We start from the raw sequence: 13,736 nt of genomic DNA on the forward strand, positions 1-13,736 counted from the left end.
GCTTCACAACACGAATATTGCTCCAGCGGCGAGTTCACAACACATGATTGGCACGATGTCTTCACAACACACCATATGATTGGCTCAATGTATTCACATCACACCACATGATTGGCTCAATGTATTCACATGTCGACGTTTTGCCGAGGAAGGGGTGGGATATGTGTAGACAACGGCCATATTGGCGTTACAAACTAACCCCATGCATTTCTTTGGAGGATTTTTTGAGTGCTGTGTCTCCTCATTAGAAAGTCTCTGGTAATACCTCATATTGTGGTCTCTAAAGGATTCCCATGTGTCTGCTCACTCCATGTGAGGCTGTTTTTTGGCAGTGAGTCACTGCATTGTTAAAGAGCGGAAAGACATTTTTTTTTCTGTCTCGAGGCTCAGAGGGGAAAACTCTTGGCATCATCTGCTAACAAACTAAAGATCCATGATTTGCCTTTTGTCTTCTTAATTTCTGGTCTGCTGGGGTGTTTGTATAAGGAATTTGTCTTGGATCTACCAGATCCCAAATTGTAAATAAAACTATTACCATAAGACTGCTGATCAGAGTTTACTTTTCAATTCTGTGTTCTGTTATGGCTGATGTAAGAGTAGTCTGCTAAAAAGGCTGTACGGTTTGGGCCAACAGAAAGTTTGTGGTGATGTTGAACAAAAATATAAATAAATCGGAGGTTTTCCCAAGGTTAAGAACAGGCCTTGCCTCATGCATTCCAACATGATTTTCCTGAGGAATTTGTGTCCCATTACATGGATTCCTAAATTAGTTCAGCCCACTGGACTGCTACATCTTATTTCAGCCTGTGGGTGAAGAAGCTGGAACTGGGCCTGCACACCTGTCCTACACAAACCACTCTTTATTAGCCGAGGGACGGCCAGAGGAGAAAAAAAAAAAACAAGTCTCCTCCACACACAACCGTCAAAACCGGACCGCCTGAGCAAGACTGAACTGTTTTTATTTGAATGTTTGAGAATTGGCCCATTTTGATGGAAAGGCTAGGTGACTAACTCTTTCCATGAATGCATCTTGTTCATCTCAGGGAAGTTCTAGGCTCATTATTCACACACTGGGTTTTCCCTGAGATATCCAGACAAGTGCTCACGTCATGAACAAAATGACACATTCAATTTCAACACTTATTGACATACTTTAGACATGCTTCAGCAGAATCAGTCAATAAAGAGACAAACAGGTTTGGAAAAAAATGTGTATTATTTAAAAGCCAACAGGGCTTACAGCCACAAGTAAATACAGACTCAACTGGGCATAACCCATCTCTCACACTCAGTCACAAATCCCACAATCTCTCTTAAAGCATACAAACAGAGGTACAGGTCCAATACTCTGACGTGTGGTTGTAAAACTAGACATTGGCTTAACTGGCAACACGAAACCCCAGTAAGTTTCCCCCCGCAAGCTGATTTGGTCTCTTGGACCGAATTATGCTCTGACTCATACATGCTCTGAGGTCTTCACAGTGACTGACGAAGCCTGTGCGAAAAGCTGAGAGCAGCTAAGTCTCCAAGTTTGCTCCAAGTCTCTAAGCAGAAAGCCAGTGTATTCAAATAACCTGGGATGAAAGAAACCAACAACATGGGGCCTATACAGCCTGATCTGGGCTGCGAAACGAACAGACCCGAGCCATCCTCACCCTCTGATCGAGAGTAATACTCAACAGTTTTGTGCACCACTAAAGTAAAATGATTCAATTAGGTCATAGTACAGATCAACAAAATGGAGAAAAATATATTAACATGTCTCAATCACAAATCACTTTGGGGGACTGTAGGAAATTAAGGCACTATAACAGCACCATGGTGACAATTTATGAAAGGTTAGGCAAGCCAGTGGAATGTTCCCATGCTTCCTCAACAAGTCTATTTTTTGCAAGGCTCCATCCCCCTGTTACCATTCAGATGGAACCCTTGGTGGTGGTGAAGGACCCCTACTAATGACGATAGCAGTTTCAGATTAAATTGTCATTTATAAAACAATGTAAATCACAACGGACAACAACAACTGACTAAGCTAATTAATGCTATTTGTGCTTCAATAATAATTTTTAAAAAAAGCAAAAGAATTAAAAGGTGCCATTTGCCCAAATCACTAGAAGGTGCCACATCAAAAGACAGACCCCCCCAACAGATGGGAGTTATTCCCCAGGTTACTCAAGGCAAGAGGTGCCATACAAATCTCAATCAGATGCATCAAATGGGTCTGTGTGACTATTCGCATTGTTTGAAGATGAATCAGAGGAAGAGTCCTGCATAGCATGTAGCTCAGATCAGTATAACAGGAGGGGAGACCGCAAGTGGGTGCAGACACCATACAGCCCCAACAAAGGTCACATGGCTGAAGAAGACTATCCAGTGTTTAGTCTTGTTTATACTGCTGCTTAGAAAGACATATCTGCTCTATCTGCAAGAAATGTAAAATTAAATAACACTAAATAGACAAAGCCTTTGGCAATACTTTTTTTGTGTGTTAAATGCGTGGGAGAAAACTGAGGGAACTTAAATTCTCATTCATCATGACACATACACAAACATACACACACAGCATGAACTAGAACTTTCTCTCATGTGAAGATATATGTACACACACACACACACCCATCCGTCACATACAAAGCCACCCTCCTGCACTTTGTGACATGGGATTCCAGAGACAAGATGACAAAAAGATACACCAGTGCAAGGGGCAATCCATATGAACAGCCCGTGTTATCAAAAAAAAACACCTAGCCTATATTTATATATCATTTCTCTTAAAAGGTAAATGACAAAATTCTATAAGATTAAGGGAAAAAAAGTGTTTGAAGGAAGTCTTAAAACATTAGGAAGGTGGCAACCCCTGTCTGTGTTGTTAAATCTGATCTGAATGTGCATATAGCATGGGGCTAAAGGGCTAGTGGATGAGCCCGTGCCTGCTCTTTTTTCGGGCAGCAGCAGCAGCCATTAAACATGAGGTGAACACAGCCAGTGCATCAACACACAGAAGAAACTGAAGATACACCCCAAACACACACTCTTCTTGTCACATACATCCACATATTCACACCATGTTTTAAAAAAGGGTCTGTTTTTGGTACTTTCAATCCTTCCTTTAAAAAGGAAAAAAATAATAAAAACATATAAACAGAGAGAGAGGGTGTCTCTCTAATATTGAAAAGTGGACCATAGAGAAATAGGGGGGGGGGGGGGGGAGGAGTCCTAGGTGAAACCTAGCAGTCCTTGTTTTTTTTTGCCATGAGTAGCAAATGGATCTTGTGGAAAGTGACGAATGACAAACTGCACATCAGCATTAGCATCAATGCTCTCCTCTGCAGGTGGGCCAAGTGCTACAGGGGGGAGGTCGTTAGGTCAGGTCTCCGGGAGGCAACTGCTCTGGTGTGGGGAGAGACATGCCAAACGAACCTCCACAAGGCCTGATGGACAGAAGAATAGCAATCAATACTTTTGTAGTGTATGTAAATGTATGTGATACATGACAATGTTGTCATCATTAAAGGGACACCAGGCAAGCCTGATGCTTTTTCTCTACGAAACTCCCCCTCGCTCGGTCTGAAGCTCTTTTCCTTTTCTTTGCGTCTTCCGTCAAGGGTTTTCGCTGCTTCTTCGCCGGCTCTGCCATTATACACACGTTTGCAACAATGTCTAGCATTTCGTTAGCCTGCCTCTGTGCTGTAAACTGATCCTGCTTCGGTCGGCGGGTAGGATACACCGAACTTGCAAGTGGGATATTCTTCCTACAGGTAGTAGGAGCAGGCGAGAGAGCCTTCATTCGCCCCGTAATGAACCATTTAACCATATACCGACTTACGAAGATGATTAATTAACCCGAAAACGTTGCCTGGTGTCCCTTTAAAAATGATATATCTATCATTTTTCAATAGATCATTATCAATAAAAGGTACTCACAGACTAGATGGCTATAACAGGCTGTTGCGGCCATTGCTATGGGGCACTTTTGATCTCATCTGTTCCTGCACTGATCCAGACTAGAAGAAAAAGAGACCGAGACAGACACACACAGAGACATACACACACAACATCAGTAATCTTTGCCTTGTCAATTCTCTTCAGACATACACATTTCTACACAACCACATTTCTTCTGCATTTTTAGGCAGGCCAACACACACAGGGTTTCGGGGCTTGTTGATGCGACATGAGGAGGAGGAGGAAAAGGGGGAGGAGGAGGAGGTGGTGGTATGCATCAGAGTGCTTGCTTGTTGCCTGGGCAGGGATTCCGCTGCTCAGGCTCCAGTCATGCTCCAACTAGTTCCTAAACTTCAGCACGCAGTGCAGCGACACACCCATGTCTGACAGCTCCAGTTACATCACAAGTGTGCTATGAATATGTGCTCTATGTGCCGAATGTACATATGGTCTGTGTGTGTGTGTGTGTGTGTGTGTGTGTGAGAGTGAGAGTGAGAGTGAGAGAGAGAGAGAGAGTGTGTGTGTGTGTGATTTATGGCATCCTAGCAGGAAATACAGCCTCCTCTCAGCATTGTGTCATGTTCTTTACATAACTCTCACAGGCAATTCATGTTAAAACGAGCAGCCGTGTTTCTCCCGCCTTGCTATGACAACCGCCACAGCCCCGTCTGCACCTGGGCTGCTATGTATGGCAGATGCAACCCCCTGCCGGAAAACGCAGACAAGATAAACAGCCCGCGCAAGTAAACCGACACACGACTGATAACACTGGACAGCCATTCATACCCTCTTCCCTATTACGTGCATGTTAGGTATGTTTAGGACTGCAACAGTTAATTGATTCATCGATTAGTTGTTGACTATTAAATTAATACATTTTGGTAATTGTTTTGTGTCATTTTTCAAGAAAACTTCCTCAAAAATATCTTTGGTGTGTGGACTAAACAAGGCATTTGAGGACATTATTCTTAGGTTTTGGGAAACACTGGTTGACATTTTTGCACCATTTTCTGTAATTTTATTGATTAAACAACTACTCGATTAATTGAGAAATGTAATTGAGAAATGAATCTACTGTGAAAAAATAATCGTACGCCCTTTTGCACACATGGCGTAATATGCTCCACTAATGGCAGGGAATGGGTGGGGAGGCAAACAGACCGCAAGGCCAGGTGCAGATTTGCCTCTTGATATGCCGCTGATCGAATCACTCAGGCGTGGCACGAGGCTCTCAAACATGACGCTACCAAGACGATGAAGATGTGGGTTCCCACAGAGGGACGGAGTGGACACACAAGACTTACATAACACAATACGGGGCCATACAATTACGCAATGATGCCAGGATGAATATGAATATAGAAACACCCATGAGCCCACACATTCATGAATAGCTAGACCACTGAGGTTTTGTGAGCCTTGCCACCACAAGCCTAACTACAACACCCCCCCCCCACACACACACACACACACACTTGTACACACTTAATCTGTCTTGCATTCCATTACCCACATGTGTCGTTAATGTCAGCTATCTGGCCTATATTGAGCAGGCTGCAGGCCGAGGCCACCTAATTAAAATCCCCCCAGACAACAGGGCATCTCTGAACACCATTTACAACTGTCGTCGTCCTTGAAAAGCACACTTTCAAAGAAGGGCCGGCTTTTTATGATCCAAATAATCACACACCATTTGAGTAGATAAATGTTTATCAGTGCGAGTCAATTATGACCTTACTGGCGCATTGTTCCCTGTGTGCTTATTCCTGCTTGGTTTCGCTTTTGTACAAGTACAGGGGTGAAATTCTCCCGTGGCTGAACAACACCGGCAAATCTGCCACCCCCCCACCCACCCCACCACATACCTTCAACCAGGATCCACTAAACAAAAGCAGGAACTTTAAAAACGCCAGCAAGTTAAAAGGAGAGGGGCCATTTACACTACATGTGACCTTAAATGCCCAATAAGCACAGCACCCTGGCCTCTAAATAGCAAGAGAAGAGGAGGAAGAGGGGGAAAAAAAAGAAGCAACAACACACCCAAAGCAAATCCCACGGAGGAGCACATCGAGTCCCGTTGAGAGTTTACTCCACCACACCCCTCACCCCACCCTGCCCCAGCCTCTTCCTTGTGTTCCCTGATAGCTTGTGTTCTACTCAAGCGGGCCACAGGCCAACATTCCTCCAGGCAAGTCGCAAGCTGCTCTGCTCTAGTTCGCTCAGCCCAGGTACGGGGCTCACTCAGCGGCCGTATTAAGAGCTGGGAGAACCAGGCCCCCAATCAGGGCTCCACCACCACCACCACCACCACCACCGCGGCTGCTGCAACTGCTGCAGTTTTGATGTCTGTTTGAGGCCGGGAGGTTTAGGGGAATGTACACTCACTAAAGGGGGAATCCTTCCATTCACTTTGCCTTTCATTTGCATTCACTGGCAAACAGAGGGATTCTTAACGTCCAAAAGCTTGTTGATCACAAGAGTGGAAAGTCCCCCTTGTGAAAGTCTGGACAATGGAAATCCATTGCATATTAATTATTAAAGATAACTGCATGCAGTTATAGTGTGATATGATGAACTGAAATGGGCTTATATAGAGACCACCCCGTTTCTGTATTTGTGTTTGAAACCAAGTCAGGCACCGTGATGTTAGAACATGACTGCTGTGTTCTCATACAAACCTAAATCACCTGACATGCACTTCAATATGAAACTGAGACAGAATTGTTCTATAGATTTTGGTCACAAGGTACATCCAAAACAATCTCTCTTCAAAGACCAGATATCCTGCTTGCCTATTCTAACTCCAAATATATACAATGTATATACTCACATTTCTCAATTAGCTGTATCATTTGTGTCTCAAACTTAGCTTTGTAGGAGGTCAACCCTTAAGTATTCAGGAACAGACGTTTGCACCCTTGTTGTACAAAAGTGATCCACCGATACTTTATGAACTAGATGGCTGTGCTTCCCTAGTTTAAGACACCCTGACAGACAATCACGTTCTCACCGGTTGCATTCCGTCTGCCATCTCTCCAGAGCCTATGTGGGTCAGGTGGACAAAGTTTGTGGGCTCCCCAATCATGCTGGGGTCGATCTTCCTCCGCCGTTTCTTCTGAAAGCGCAAAAAAAGGCAGGTCATTCACAGACAGCTCAGCGGTAGGACACAGCACAGCACACATATCACATCAAGGGTAAAAGGGCAAATGCCTGGTCCCAGAATGCCTGATAAAATGACTTCACAGTTACACATAGGGTAAAGTTACTGGCTACATTCTGTTCTAACTTGTGGGGATGTGAATAGAAAAAAAAAAGTGGGAGATCACAAAAAGATTCTTTAAAAAAAAAAAAAAAAAAAATATTTAAAACATTATTAGCCTAATTCTGATATTCCGTTCTTCTTTAGTCTCTCAAATACAACAAGTTCTGTTGAGCAGGTTTTCCCTCTTCCTCCTTTCAAGGGTTTTATTGTTGAACTCGACACAGTGAATAAGAGAGCTCCTTTTGAGACTTTGGCTCACCATCTATAAAAAGCAGTCACTCACTCACTCCACAAATACAAGCAACCTGAGGTTGCAGGGCTGGTTTAGCTTCAGCTTTAAGGCCGCTGGCCGACATGATGAAACCCCTGTAGCTGCTGGCTTTTGGGAGAAACAGAGGGAAAATGCACGTGGGAACCAAGCGGAAAGTCTAAACGTTCCCAAGACAATAGTTATTTTATGAGCTCATACAAAGCTACTCGCTGCACTTGTCATCACTTGCCAGTTGTGCAAGGGCGAGCCAGTCCCATATATTACAACACACCATGTTACCAACGCAACTGCTACAGAGGTGCTCTGGCTGCTTCTAAGACATAGCAAAACCAGAGCTCGGTCCTCAAATTTCATCCCCTAATTTCTCACGTTCACACTAAAGTCATTTGAATGGAGTTACGCTGCTCTACGCGGCCAAACTCTATGCTTGGCATCCTACAGTACACAAATAAAGCCAAGGAAATGCATCAGACAAGGGCAGGGCCTATGAATCACCAAGCCATCTGAGGGGCCAAATCTTCTGGGATACATTTTCCTACACAGGCCCTAATGCCAGCTCCAACATAGCCCTAGTCCCGTCCCAACAATGGAGTAAAGCAGAACACACACACACACACACACACACACACACACACACACACACACACACACACACACACACACACACACACACACACACACACACACACACACACACACACACACACACACACACACACACACACACACACACACACACACACACACACACACACAATGGAGAAAAGCGGAGGACTAAAAATAAAATAAAGAAAGAGGAAGGAGAGAGGAAAGAGCATTAGCTCAGTCCCAGCAGACCCCCAGAAGCCCCACTTCCCCTCAGAGCTCCTACTCATTGTTACTGAGGGTCTCTGTGGGGAAGGCTTGCCCAGAGACACAGGCACCGAGGGAGGCCCCAAGACCACCAGAAGTTCACCCTCACGTCTGCTGCGACGTTGAGCGGAGCTTCACCAGCAGATGACCGGCTGAGCTGTTCCCCATCCCGTCCCTCTCCAAGGAGATACCATCTGAGCTTCTCTCCAATTTGTTTATATTGAAATTTCCTCCACAGTGGATAAGAATATGCACAGTCTGGTCCAAAGTACAATTACCGATTTTTTTTACGGAAGAAAACAGAGTTATGTTATCGGCATCTTGTTTATGCGGAGGAGTTCCAATTTTAAACCAGTAGTTAAACACTGTAGACTTCCTGAGCTAGAGATGAAGAGATAACCTACTGAAATGCACTAGAATTCATTCAAAAAGCTGCCATCAAACGCATGTGTCCATTGATTTGGATCCAAATCAAGATTATCAGCACCGCAGGTTTGAGTGGGTGTATTGTCATACAAGAATTAGGCTCTCAACCCGTATTCAAGACACCCTGGGCTACCCTCTGTAGTCAGCAAGGAGATGGACTGCTTTCTGATGACAAGGCATTCTTTGTAGAACTTGTGTTTTTTTTTAAATGTCTTCTCAAAAACACGTCTGTGTGCCTGACACACTTCCATGTCGTCGGTATGTGGGTCATCAGCTGATTTGCGGGGGGGGGGGGTCACCGTCTCTTCACCTCCCAGCTGCGTGAGACCAATATGCTGCGCTCACGCGAACAGAGGTTCTTTCTACAAAGAGAGCAGTCGCTAAGGGGAGGGAAGGTCAACTGGGAGAGTATACACACACAACCAGCTCCTGAATCAGCCTGGCCTTGGTTCCGTCTCCAGCCAGTGTCTGCACGATGACCCCCGCAGTAATGCCGCTCTCTTGTGTTTATGACTCCGGGCCACAAATCTAATAGTGACCAAATTCTGATGCAGGTCAACGGCTCTAAATCCAATTGATCAGATCTCTACAGTCCGACTGTCATGCCGCCAACTGCTTCTTTCCCATGACTACAGCTTGCTGTTGCTAGATTACTTGAATGCCTCTGGAGTGACAACACCATAATCATGGGTTCGAGTCCTAGTGACACACATGCACATCACATAAACACTTTTTCCTGAATAGACTGTTGCTTAGGCCAAGAGGGTGTTTAAAAGGAAACATAATTACGGCTTGGAATGAATTCAGTTTAAGTCGTAATATCATGCTCTATAACAGGAAACTGTTAATGAGAGGTTTTGTTATCAAAGAGCCACATCCGTGAGGCTTACAGCGCCATTGAGAACCAACGCTGTGACGTCAGTTGCTTAACTGTGACTTTCAGGTAAATTTTGTGAAATGCATCCATTCAAACTCAACCCTCTGTGTCCAGAGCTGTTGTAATATGACAGTTGCAGTACGAGTTCTAAAGAAAACGTAAAATTCTAAAGAAAACTCACCGGCGGGGGCTTGGCCACCACACAGCAGCCAATCTTGTGCCAGAACTCACTCATTCCCGGCGCCCCACGCCTCGTGTCCTCGCTCTCTCTCGCCACCCTGCAGGCCGTTGTCGGATACGCCTCGGAGACTGGGCTGGTTCTTGGGGAGCCTCCCGTGTTGGAGAGATTGGTGCGGTAGCCTCAACTCAACCAGGAATGGTCCTTAATACTTCCCCAGTGGCTGCTTTTGACTGGTTATTCCTCCAAAAAAGAAAGCAAAGCAAAACAAAACAAAACAAAAAAAATAACTTGTCCTCTAGATCCTTCTTTAAAACGTCCCTTCGGCCGCAAGTCTGGCAGGTTGTGTTACCTCTGGTAGGACCTGTAGAGGCAGAGGGAGATTCCATTTAGAAGGCCAAAGGGCACCAGACAGAGCCCATGAGTTCATAACAGAAGTTCCACTTAACAGGGGTTGACACGGACACAGTCCGTCTTATCAGTCTCACTCAGTAAATCATTTTAGCCTAATTGTCCCAGTGTATGATGTGTAAACTTATTCTTAAAGTACAATGGAAAAAAATGTAATACAAACATGGAGTTTATCAATTTCTGATGGTTAACTTGATTAATGTTGAGCTGAGCTTGTAAGGGTGTTGTTGTTGGGTAACTCAACGGCAAAGTAGAGATCTGTCATTTTCATTTAACCGATTGCTATGTAGGCAGTGATTTTACTTGGCGTAACTGTAATTAATAGATATAAACTTTAAAAATAATTACTGACTCAATGTACTATAAAATACTGTATGTGAGTACATAGCAACTAAGATAATGTTAATATGCTGGAAGCATTGCACAAATCAACAATAGGCTAAAAGTGGGCACACACATCAACAGTCAAATCCATCGCTCTATAATTATTATCTAGCCCAATAAAGCAATCTCTGCTGTGTCCAACCTTGGACCCAAGCTTTTGGCATTACATGCGAGGGATGTGCCATAATCTACATTGAGCTGTCTGTAAAAGGCCATACTTTAATCATTACTGATGTACTACTAGGCTATGGTTTTATTTTCCCACAGACAAAACAGGCAGTCTAGGGGAAATCCCTGTGACGTTGCTAAGAAGTCCCTATTTAAAATACACAGAATCACATCCACATTATAAACCTTACTGTCCTCTCCCTTAGCTAGTCAACTTAGAACATTAAACATTTTGGTGACGTTATGTTGTGTTACAATGTCTATAATGCACACAGCTCTTAACTAGGGTCATTTTAGCATCATAACAAGGAAATGCCATACTACCAAGACTATGTCACTTGCTTCACAGCAACAGGTTTACAAGGCTACTGGTCTGCTTAGTGTTCAGTAGGGACATGGTATTTACGCAGTCTTGGCAATAAGACAGTACTGGCACGGGTAAGCTTGAGGGGGAAGGGCGACAAACTGTGCCAAAGCAAGGCAAGACTTTCACTGCCAAGGCAAAGGCAAACACTGTGCAAAGACTGTTTTGCTCAACTGTGCTGGCACAGCACTAGGGAGGAGAGGCTATGGATAGCAGAGATAGGCCACTACTGTCCGATGGCAGGCAGCATTAGGTGTGGTACTACAGAAAATAAACAGCTAAGAAAATAGCAGAAAACACTGTTCTGCTTGACTTCAAAAATGCACACACTACTGTTTTGAATTTGACACAGCTCAAGCTTCTCATCTGAGCAATTTTTAGAATCTGACCCCTGGGTTTGAATTTGACACAGCTCAAGCTTCTCATCTGAGCAATTTTTAGAATCTGACCCCTGGGCCAACGGAAAAGAGGAAGGACCATAAAAAGAGCATCAAATTAGCAGAACCCTGAGTCAAAGAAGGCTCTCCTCACTGTTAACATACAGTCAATAGCAGTGATGACACATCAAATGCAATGTCTATGAAGCCAAGCCTATGTAGGGGCAACAACGCTTTCCTCTACCTAGAGTATAATTGGGGAAAACAACAAGCACTCCTCTCTATACCAAATAAGTCTGGCATGGAGAGTACCACTGATAACACTTTACCAAAACCACAGTCGCAAAACACTCTCAGTCCACATGGTAGTGCAATTGAGTGGTTTAATTATCCCATTCCCTAAAAAGAGAGCTCTACCTGAAGAGCAAGTTGAACCTTTTCACCTATTGCCAGGACTATGCTACATTATTTCCGTTTTTCCTTTGACCAGTTGTTCTGATGTGACTTCCATATGAATATGCAAAATGAAACATTGTTTCTCCTTAACAGTGGATAAGAGCATGTTACACATCTCTTCACATGGCAGTTTCCTCAGAGTCATGCAAGAGAGAACATCCAGTCAACCATGTCACCTGTCTTCCTCTTTAGACTGACAACACCTACCACATGGACTACAGGCCAAGGTCAACGTTGGCACATTAGCAAAGTGTTAAGGCTACCCAGTATGCAGTATACAGTTTAATGACTACCTAACAGAGTGTTCTGTGCAGATAGGCTTTTCCATAGTTTATACAGAACAAGGAGACGTCCTTGGATACTGGCCTGAGCACCACTGATGGTTCCTTCCGGCTTCGTCAGAGTTCTCCTGTTTTGCAACTGCTAGTATATATATTTTTTTCTCTTTCTGAGGCAATAATCCCTTTTCTACTGTCACTTTTTTGAGCCACGAGAGGAATTTAAACCTTAGTCTAACTAGATAGCTAACTGACCCTTTTTTGACACACTGCCAAGTTTAATTCAACAACATAGTTGCCATCTGTACACAAACGGAGTTAGACTTTGTAACGTTTCTCAAAGAGCAGGAGTCAGTGGGACTCGGGATTTAACAGTGAGATATTTTAAAACGGTACGTTTAAAATATCCTCCTTAGGAATTTGAAGATATTAACAATCTCTCTGATACACAAAACATAGCTCTTTTTTTGTCTATAAAATAAAAACCTGCACCCCAGCTAAAGCCGTTATTTGAGCACAGATCCATTGTCATTAAGAATCAATGTTCACAAAACGCTTACTTTAGAAAAGGTTCCCTAAAAAAAGAAACTGGATACATTAACGTTATTGGTAAATAATTAAGGCTAAATGTTAAGGTGTCCATATGAACTCTGAGAGCATTAACCTGAACCAGCTGTAAACCAGACATTAAGTTACAAACAAGAATGGTAATTTTAGGCGTCAGACCTTCAAATTAACGTTAATTTTGTTCAGAAAATCTAGCAGATAATAAGGAAAAAATGGCAAGCAACGTTAACGTTACGTTACTTTACCGGGACGTGTAGGTCAAGAAAATAAGTTAGCATTTAGAAGCTAGTCAACAAACATAGAATCTGACGTTAAAGATTAATTGATCTGAACTCGACCGACATAAGCTAACGTTAACTTTACCATGAACATCCACCACAATGTGGACTGGTTTCCTGTTAAGTTATCTCGCTAGCCAACGTCAGTTTAGGCTTAGCTGCTAGTCATCTCCCATCTCCCTACTCAAACACTTAACGTTAACGTTAACATACTAAACATAGAAACTTGAGCCATGATTAGAGTAAACTAACGTTACTACACAGGCACTCGATCGTTAGTGTGTGAAAAAACAAAATAATGCACCGCTATTACACTATGTAGCAGAATGAATGAACTTATGTGGATCATAGCGTTACATAATTCATGAAAAGTTGATTCTGAAAGCCAAAAGGGCTAACGTTAATTGTGTAAGCTAACATTAACGTTAAGCAGTTATCAATCAGATGACTGGACCAGCAAATCAGAACTAAAGGTAGTTAACGTACGTTAATTAATTTAAAACAAAGTTGCTCGTCGTGTTTATCAAGTAGCTACCAAGACAAACTGTAAATAACTTTACCTGAGCAAGGAAAAAATCCACCCTTCCGACAGTTCTTTGTGCAGACTTCTGGAAACTTGAATAACTAACACACAGAGGCGTT

At 43.4% G+C, this 13,736-nt stretch overlaps 1 protein-coding gene across 1 annotated transcript; it reads right to left on the reverse strand.

Annotated features, from left to right (window-relative positions):
* Window positions 1-1,197: 1,197 nt before the first annotated feature.
* Window positions 1,198-13,736, reverse strand: cdc42se1 (CDC42 small effector 1). Its single transcript, XM_076280260.1, has 5 exons — window positions 13,655-13,736; window positions 9,815-10,175; window positions 6,956-7,060; window positions 3,925-4,004; window positions 1,198-3,431 (listed from the first exon to the last, which is right to left on the reverse strand). Exons 2-4 carry the CDS (start codon window positions 9,866-9,868, stop codon window positions 3,936-3,938), a joined length of 228 nt encoding a protein of 75 aa, XP_076136375.1. The 5' UTR covers window positions 9,869-10,175; window positions 13,655-13,736; the 3' UTR covers window positions 1,198-3,431; window positions 3,925-3,935.

The sequence above is a fragment of the Alosa pseudoharengus genome, unplaced genomic scaffold (genome assembly GCF_046254945.1).
Source record: "Alosa pseudoharengus isolate Yale_2024_CS ecotype anadromous, Long Island Sound unplaced genomic scaffold, YU_APseudo_1.1 YU_APseudo_1.1_scf_12, whole genome shotgun sequence".
NCBI classification, from domain to species: Eukaryota; Metazoa; Chordata; class Actinopteri; order Clupeiformes; family Clupeidae; genus Alosa; species Alosa pseudoharengus.

Coding starts and splice junctions, on each gene's coding strand:
- cdc42se1 (XM_076280260.1), bottom strand. CDS start 9,868: ATGAGTGAGTTCTGGCACAAGATTGGCTGCTGTGTGGTGGCCAAGCCC. Junction 7,061..9,814: donor TGGTGGCCAAGCCCCCGCCG/GTGAGTTTTCTT, acceptor TTGCGCTTTCAG/AAGAAACGGCGGAGGAAGAT. Junction 4,005..6,955: donor TGGCAGACGGAATGCAACCG/GTGAGAACGTGA, acceptor TTTTTCTTCTAG/TCTGGATCAGTGCAGGAACA.